Source organism: Rhagoletis pomonella, unplaced genomic scaffold (genome assembly GCF_013731165.1).
Source record: "Rhagoletis pomonella isolate Grant_MI unplaced genomic scaffold, Rhpom_1.0 Rhpom_scaffold_00004, whole genome shotgun sequence".
In the NCBI taxonomy this organism is placed as follows: Eukaryota; Metazoa; Arthropoda; class Insecta; order Diptera; family Tephritidae; genus Rhagoletis; species Rhagoletis pomonella.
This window is the reverse complement of record NW_023458558.1, coordinates 34,180,530-34,189,298: the sequence shown is the minus strand read 5'-3', so window position 1 is coordinate 34,189,298 and position 8,769 is coordinate 34,180,530. Positions and strand designations below refer to the sequence as shown.

At 34.6% G+C, this 8,769-nt stretch overlaps 1 protein-coding gene across 1 annotated transcript; it reads right to left on the bottom strand.

Moving 5' to 3' along the window:
- Nucleotides 1-1,070: 1,070 nt before the first annotated feature.
- LOC118737514 (glutathione S-transferase D1-like) lies at nt 1,071-3,149 on the bottom strand. Its single transcript, XM_036468067.1, has 2 exons — nt 3,091-3,149; nt 1,071-1,724 (listed from the first exon to the last, which is right to left on the bottom strand). The coding sequence occupies exon 2, from the start codon at nt 1,711-1,713 to the stop codon at nt 1,084-1,086; it is 630 nt and encodes a 209-aa protein (XP_036323960.1). The 5' UTR covers nt 1,714-1,724; nt 3,091-3,149; the 3' UTR covers nt 1,071-1,083.
- Nucleotides 3,150-8,769: the final 5,620 nt, after the last annotated feature.

The window sequence follows — 8,769 nt, the reverse complement described above, 5'->3', positions numbered from 1 at the left end:
ATAGAAATCGTTATATCGGTTACCGAGATACATATTTGTGCTAAGTAGTTATTGCAATCATCAATTTTAAGTGAACTAGCTCCAGTAGTTTATCACAGTTTTCGTGTTTCTGTAAATTACCATTATATGTCATGTGGGCGTGGTTATTTCCCGATTACAAGGATTTTAAACAGATTTCTTAGTTAGACCCCACCCAAGGCTTGTGCCGAGTTTGATAAGGATTGGTGGAGCGGTTACTGAGATAAAGTATTTCACCATTTTTCCAAAAATTTCATAATATTATTTTTTTACCACAATTCTACTCCACGTACTAACTTTCAACAATTTTCATCTAATATTTACTGAAATAGCGTAGTTTTTGCATTTTTCGAAAACACCGTTTATGGGAAGTGGGTGTGGTTAGAGACCGATTTCGCCCATTTTCAATACCAACCTACCTTGAATAAAGGGCAACCTACGTACGAAATTTCGTTGAGAATTTTTTCTCGAGTTATCGTATACACGGACAGACGGACATATTCAGATTAATCGATTTCTCTTTTCAATCTGAGCATTTATATTTATATATGTCTGTCCATATCTATCTCGATTCGTCTTGGTTGGTACAAACAACCGTTATGCGAACAAAGTTAATATACCCTTGTGCACAAGTGCGCTCGGGTATAAAAAATACATACATACATATATTACTTTCATCATCATACCCTTCCATTTTTCTTCTCAACATTTTCTAGTTTTGGATATTTTACATACATAAAACAACAAGTTGAGAAAAAACCCAGGCGACGACCTATAAAATAACTTACCAGGCATGCCTAAAACTCTCTACTCCATTAGAAAATACTTTAAAAGCTTCATTTGTGGCCTAGAGAGTAAGACCGTTTGAAGTCGAATTCTCTCGAGTTTTTTGTCCTACAGTTCCCAGTTTGTGAGGCGATTAGTGTTTTAGTGACAAATAAAAACTAGGATTACATTTTCCGTAATTAAGGTAAATTTTGTATTAAAAAATTAAATAAATATAATTATTTTAGTTTATAAATGAACAAGAATAAATAATATGAAAATTTCTAACCAAGTTCAAATTTAAAGATTCAACAACTTCTTATAATCTAAGCAGCCGGCCCAGTTTTCCTCCCAACCAGGTGCAGTTTTCTTCAAATTTTCATACCATCTAACAACATTGGGGTATTTGATGAAATTGTAATTAGCGATTTCGTATGAGGACACTGTCGCCAACAAAGAAATATCAGCCAAAGTCAGCGAATCCCCGGCCGCATAGGTTTGACCCTCCAGCAAAGTATTAAATAATTCGAAAGCCGGATCTATCTTCTTATAAGTTTCCGGCGCAACTGGTTGTTTAAAGATATATTGTGTGACGTAGAAGTCGAAGAATGCCTGGTACAATGTGCCGAAATCAAAAAACAAACGTTGGTTTACGATAGCGCGCTTCTGCGGACACTTTGGATATAAAGAATCATCTTGGCCATATTTTTCAGCTAAATAAATTATAATAGCACGAGATTCCCAAATAGCAAAACCATTGTCCACCAATGTAGGTACAGTGTGTTGTGGATTGAGCTTAAGAAATTCAGGTTTTAAATGCTCGCCAGCATTTAGTTTCAAAAGTTTCTTATTTAATTCAATGCCTAGAGCTTTTGCGGTCATGATGACCGAGCGGCAAGGAGCTGAAGCAGGCACGTAATAGAAATCCATTTCATTGATAACTGAAAAACAAACAAAAAATTAAAGTTTTAGCTTAGGGGCTGTAGTTATAGACAAAATAAAAGAAGCTTTCAATTATTAAAATTCCATTTCATGTCAAGTTATAATGCCTTTATGTTCCAAAAGACTACTTAACAATAAAATTGGCAGAAGTCGGCTTAAAAAATTTTTACAAAATTTTACATATCGTACCCTAAGTCAAAAATAGTCACAACTCTATTTTTTCTCATAAAACAATTCACATATCATATTTCTAACGTCCACCAAACTCTCTTCGTTATCACTATCTTCCTCGCTTGAGCGGCATGAACAGTTTTTTTGATCTCCTGAATATTTGAGATTTTTTGAGTTGTGACCGTGTTTGATTTATGATGCGATACGTATTTCTAGGCGCATCCCCTCTCGAAATTCAACTACCCAGCCTATTTTATATTCGCTTTATGTCAAACTTTATCAACACTTTCATTTCATTTGGATTTATCTGTTTCTATCTCGTTAACTGAAAACTAGTTCTGGAGGGAATATCATTGGCAAATCTGATTGAAATTTGCTTTTTATAAAGGCGTGCTCTTTAAACCTCTATCAACAACCTCTAAAACAGCGGATATGTATATGTTTTGGCGCAAAAAGCATTGGAATTTTTTCGTAGACATTTTTTTACCGTTACTTTGTCATTTGCTTTGTGTAATTGGAATCAATAGATATGATCCAAAATTTTATAGCAAGTGAAAATTTCACAAAACATTTCACCCAATCCAAATTTAACAACTATAGAAGAGCAGGCGATACCGGCTTCCATATTGATGAAATTGTTGTGTGATTTTCAAAAAAAAGTCAGCACCTTTGCCTAGTGAGGCCAACAGCTACATGTGTACCAAGTTTGGTAAAGATTTGCAAAGCGGTTTATGAGGCACAAACATTTTGCCATAAAAGAGCGGTGTCCCATTCTCCAAAATTTAAAAAACATTAAACTTTTTGCTAAGAGATTACTCTCTGTATACTTATGAATATATGAATATACATTTTGATAAATATGCATAGCTCCTGTAATCACGAGAATATCGCTCTTTTTACATTTTTTTTTTGTCAAAATACCGCTGCAAGAAAAGTAGGCGTGGTTCTAATGCGATTTCACAAATGTGTATTCAATAATAATTTCCAATTATGGGTTTGCTGCAATACATATGTATTTCAAATTTTGATTGCCTTATAGCGCGTACAGATGGAGGGAAGCACATGTGATTGTGTCACTGATTTCTCTTTTCATTCTGAATATTTTCGTATGTACATAAATACATATTTATTTTAGAATATTTATACCCATTCACGTTTTAAGTCGATTTTTAGAATAAGTATGTATGTACATACCTACGCAAGATTTTGGAATTCTGAAACAAATAAATGTAAATCACTAGCACAAGAGAAATTGTATACTGAGCTAACGTTCTTTATACATTTACTTTTATAGCTATACGTAAGCATGCATTTATATAATAGACAGGTTAATTTGCATTAGAAATACTTTTGTGTTGAAAAACGTCTTAAGAGCGCCACTATGGTTTTGCTCTCTTTTAATTAAAATATTTGGAAACAAAACACAAAACGACAAAGTGGCTAAGGAAATTGTTATCATACTTACGTATATCGATATGCCCAAATGAAATTTTTAATTCTTTCCAACAACTTCGATGATAGCAATGCAATGCAATGTAGTTAGTGTCTACGCGCGCAATAACTTGCCAAATTCAGTACATAGTACCATATATAAATTATACAGTATAATGGGAGTGCGGCCATGTGATACCACGAAAATTTCGCCAAGTCACTGAGCTACTCAGAAGAGATGATAATGTTCACATACGCCATGTACGCGTTCGATTTTAGCTTTTGAGTGACAAATGATAGTTCGAATATGAATACGACTTTTTTAATTTTTAAAAGCTGATTTCAGATACATAACCAGCGTCCTCAAGAGACCCCGATTGTGCGGTTTAAGCTATTTTGAATTTTTTCAATCAGATTCGTAATTACCAATCACAAAACACCCGGGAAAAACGTTGCAAGCAAGCGAATCGGTTTAATTAAAATTTTTTTACCGCCATATTGGATCCGCCATTTTGAATTTTTTCAATCAGGACCCAGATTCCTAATCAGAAATCCTAAAACCATTAAAAGCCGCACTTAGGGCCAAATTAACAGTGCGTAGTTAACTCAGAATCGGCAGTTAACTACATATTTTCAGTACAAAAATTTGGCCCTTAGTTTTCCTTTTTTAATGTTGGATACTCCCGAGACACAAAAGTTGTGAAGCAGAATCTAATTTACTTTTAGTTTAGACACCATATTTAAACCGCCATCTTGAACTTTAAAAACGCCAAATTGTCGGTTGTAACTTTTGGTTAAAAACTACTTGTTAAAATGAATATTAATAGAAATAATATTATGACGCTTACCTTATTGTTAAGTGATTGGCCGAGCGCCTCTTCCAATTTGGGATGGGCCGCCTCCGAACGTCAAATGAAACTCAGGTCCTAAGAGGCGACAGTTCGCTCCTCAAACTACTTAGCCACAGCAGCTTTTATAAATTTTCAATCAAAAATTACCATCTCTGGTCATTTAATATTATTAAACAATTCGAAAAATTTCTTTCCTCCGCCGTCGACATATTTGGACAAAATTTAAATAGCCATAATTCTGTTGGGGACTACAAACTTTGATAGACATTCTCTTAGTTGTGGAGCTAGAACACCAACATTTGTAATTACTCTTGCAACCTTTTCGCAATTTCTAAACTTTCCTTCAACATCAAAACCTTTTTCATGAAGCTTTGTAATGCCTACTAATTATCAAAATTTTCATCCTTCATCGTCCAGTTGCTACAGTACTAAAGAGATTACTGTCGTATTTAGAACCAGGAGTGGCATCTGCCAGAAAATCACATGTTTACGTAGCGTATCCTTGAAGCCGATTTAAGGCTACATATGTAAGTTTAGATGGATTGGTATTTCTCATATTGCCACAATATTTCGAAGGGGAGAAAGAAATCAATTACTCGCACAAGTTTGCTTAAACTCGGAACAAGTAGAAAAACAGCGAACTGTTTGTGAAATTACATAAACAGAATGCTGCTAATTAATTTTCTATGTTCTTTCTTTCAGTTCACTTACATTAATTTCTAATAGCGGATATTTTAAAGACACCAAGTACTCCAGATTTTATATTTTTTAGTAATTTTAATCACACTTTACTAAAAGACAAAATCATATTTTCAATCCCTTTTTGAAAATCAATTGAGAGGCACCCTTTTTAAGTTTTTAGAGACGGGTGGGAGATTAAATCTTACGTCATCTTAACATCTTTAAATTATTTTTCATATTTGTATAAAAGCGTAAGGTGAAACCCGCCGGTATAAGCTAGTTTACCATATAATATTTCCTTGCGGGTTTCTGTAATTGGTAACCTTTTCATGGAAATGTCCATATAAACATAGGTATATATGTAAATACACAGCCGGAGCAAAGTATTGGCACAGCAAATTTTTCACAATATATGCAACAATTTTTATTCTAATATTTTTCCGCCAATTTTGTATAAAAATTTGGTTCATTCTACAACAAAAAAAAAAATAAAAAATTTAATTCCTAAACTTGGTGCAAAACTCGCGAAAATGCAGCAAATTTTCATGGAAATTTGGAAATTTTTATTCACATTTTCTAGAATTTTTTTGAGTATGCAGTTTTGCAGTGCATTAAATTCTAGTACAAAAATGCAAGTTCGGGGTTAGTCAAAAATCGCATCTCAAACAAATTCTGAAAAATCTGATTAAAAAGTTGAAAATTCGTATGAAAATTTGATGAATTTTCACGTGTTTTGCACAAAGTTTAAGAATTATATTTTTATGTTTTTCTTTTTTTGTTTTAGAATGAACCAAGTTTTAACACAAAATTGGCGAAAAATTATTAGAATAAATATTGTTGCATATATTGTGAAAAATTTGCTGTGCCAATACTTTCCTCCGACATACACTCTTATTTACACAAAAATACGTATAGATGGTCGTACAATAATTACTACCAACAGCAAAACATAGCACTGACCTTTATTTAATGGTCCATTATTAGATAATAAATTAGCATACCCAAAAGTGCCTCAATGAGTCAGAGGTGAACGTGCAGTTATATATGTACATACATACATACTGATATTCATAAATATGCAGCTATGTAGATATGTATGCGTATTAACCTACATTGCGAAGCTAAGGTACTATAATTATAATACTTGCTTAATACTTACAACTCTGATGGCGCACTGTGTTGCGGCTAGTGGAAAAGTAACTTTTTTCCGATTATTTTTTTCAGTGTTTTTAATGATGCAATTTTGTCACAGACATTCCAAGTAAACAAAAAACACATAAAGCTTATTTTTATGTTGGCCCGTTGATTTTTAATTGATTTTAGAAGTCAAATATACAAAATTTTCACGAAAAGAGGGGATTTCAGGGCTGTATTCAAAATGATCTCATTTGATTTTGGTGACAGATATTTTGATTCGGAAAAAAAATCTGCCTTCGGACAAGTATCTTCTGTAAAAAAAAGGAATGTTGTTTGAGACATTTTCATATGCACCTTTTTTAGAGCGAAAACCCGACTAAAGGTCCATTTTTCCTTTAAATTTGGGTTAGGTAAGCAATATCTAAAAAGTCCCAGAGAGTCCCAGTTCCAAAGCACTACAGAAATGTTACATAATTTGTTTTCAACGAACTGTGAAAAAATCAGCTGCCCATACCTGCCCTCCTGGGAGTTATAGCGATTTTAGTATATCACTCTCAGTATTTATTCCATAGAAATAGAACGGAAATTCTCGGAATCACTTATTGAATAATTTAATCATATTGGTTTTCGGGTGACTTTCCGTCATCCCACGTCAAATTTTTATTATTTTCAGACCGGTTTCGGCTAATCGCCATCTTCAGTGTTTTCTTTTTTGTCACTAATTAGTCCGCATGTGTGTCCGTCTTTATATAGTGTTTTCTTTTAGCTTGTGGTGGTACCTTTCTCTCTCTCTGTTGTTTTACTATTTTATTCTCTCTCTTTCGCTCTCTCTCTCTCCCCCTTTGTTTTTACGTCTAGGTAGGTGGGTGAAATAATCCGTTATTGCGCGCTTATTTGTATTGTTTTTATTTTGTGGTTTTTTTTTTTTTTATTCTACATCTATTCTAGCACTCCACAAAAATGAGCATAACTCTCTTAAAACTGAAGCTATTGACTTCAAACCGGTATCAAATTAAAGCTTTTATTGCCACCTTTCAAATAAGAAATGAAATAGATTTTGGTTTTATATAAAATTTCAGAGTTTTTCAACAAATATCGAAAAATCATAAAAATTTGACGTTTATAATTCTTGTTCGGACCACCCTATAGTTTATTTAAAAAACTAATCATAGGGTATTTATCAGAAATAAAAGAACAATTAAAATAAATTTTTTTTTCTGAATTTTTCGAACAATTATTTTTTTTTTTTACTTTTGTTGAAAATTTGACCCAACAATTTTTTTCGGTGTAAATTTTTTTTTCACTCATTCCGTTTGGGATTTCATTCTGACCAATCTGTAGAAGTTTCTCATCGATACAATTAAAATTACAGTTTAGGCATTATGATTTCCAAAAAATTCCGGTTTCGCAACACTGTGTGGCGGGGAGTCAAACAAACATTTACAATCAATTCGTATATACTCGGATAGCCAGGCGGCTATGCTATGATGGTGCGCTCGAAATCGATAAAGGAATGTGTGATCCCTCTATCAACCCCGTCGGATTACTTCTTGATAAGGCTAGCTTAGGGGCCGGGTCACAGTCACTTCGCGGGAAACTGCGCGGCTAATTACCTGGTGTCGGAAATGCACCCATAAAATGTTATCCCCAGACACGGAGCAACTAGGGACACCTCTGACCTCCTGCGGTATACTCTTGGATGGTTAGACCTAATGTTAGCTTAGCGAACGCTACACTAACATGCATACTTCGCACTCGCGATAATGGAACTGTATACTCTACTAAATACCTACTAAAATGGAAAAGAAGACGTTTCTCTGTCGCAGAAAATATTTTTATAGGGCACTTTAAAACACTTTATGAAGCGCAAGATACAAGTGACCCATCGGTACCCCTTAAAGTGCCGAAAAACACGTTACCTCTTAATGGATAGTAACGGGGGTTCTCACAGGCCGTGGCGCAATTGGTATTCTCGTGGTAAGACTAGGAATTTCACGGTATACCTTTTTGTATCACCTGTTAAGAGGAAGATGCGGTGGAATCATCTCCACACTTTCCCTTAGACTGTCCAGCCATCGCGAGCGAGCACCGCCGTCCGTGTTGTCATCAAGATACCCGGTATAATGATCATTGAGAGCCTGTGAACACTCTCCAGCGTGATAGACTTGGGAGAGCCCAGGATTTTGACCAAAAATTTTCATCTTTCAAACAGATTGTTTCTAGAGCATAATGAACCATATATTTGCTATTATGTACCAATGAAAATTATAAAAAAGAATGGAGTTTCAGCCCATGTTAGTGAATATCAAGTGCGAAAGAGGGGGAGAACGCCGAGACCTTCATCACCCGCTCCTCCAATTTAACTTTATACTACAGTTTGCTGTCGAGTACAATTTCAAAGCACTTCGTGTTTGGCTTTGGTTGGAGAATAGTCTCCCTAATTTAGGTTTATCCCAAGCGGGGATCTTGTATTTCCTAGTGAATAATACTAAGTCAGCCTTCTCTGCGTTAATGCTCAGTCCCACTTCTGCGGCCCAATCACTGATTGCTTTTAGCGACTGGTTTGCCAGTCAGCTAAGAGTCATTAGACATTTACCGCTTTTGATAACTGAGATGTCATCTGCATAAGCTATAGGCATGGCTGTTGCTCCTTCTAAGTTTGTCAATAATTTATTAACCACAAACATCCATAGAAATGGTGATAGCACCACACCCTGTGGTTCATTATAGGAGCTTGTACTATATGTATGTATACAAAGATAGGTACAGTAAA

Excerpts from the sequence above, each read along its gene's own strand:
- LOC118737514 (XM_036468067.1), bottom strand. The coding sequence starts at position 1,713 with ATGGATTTCTATTACGTGCCTGCTTCAGCTCCTTGCCGCTCGGTCATC.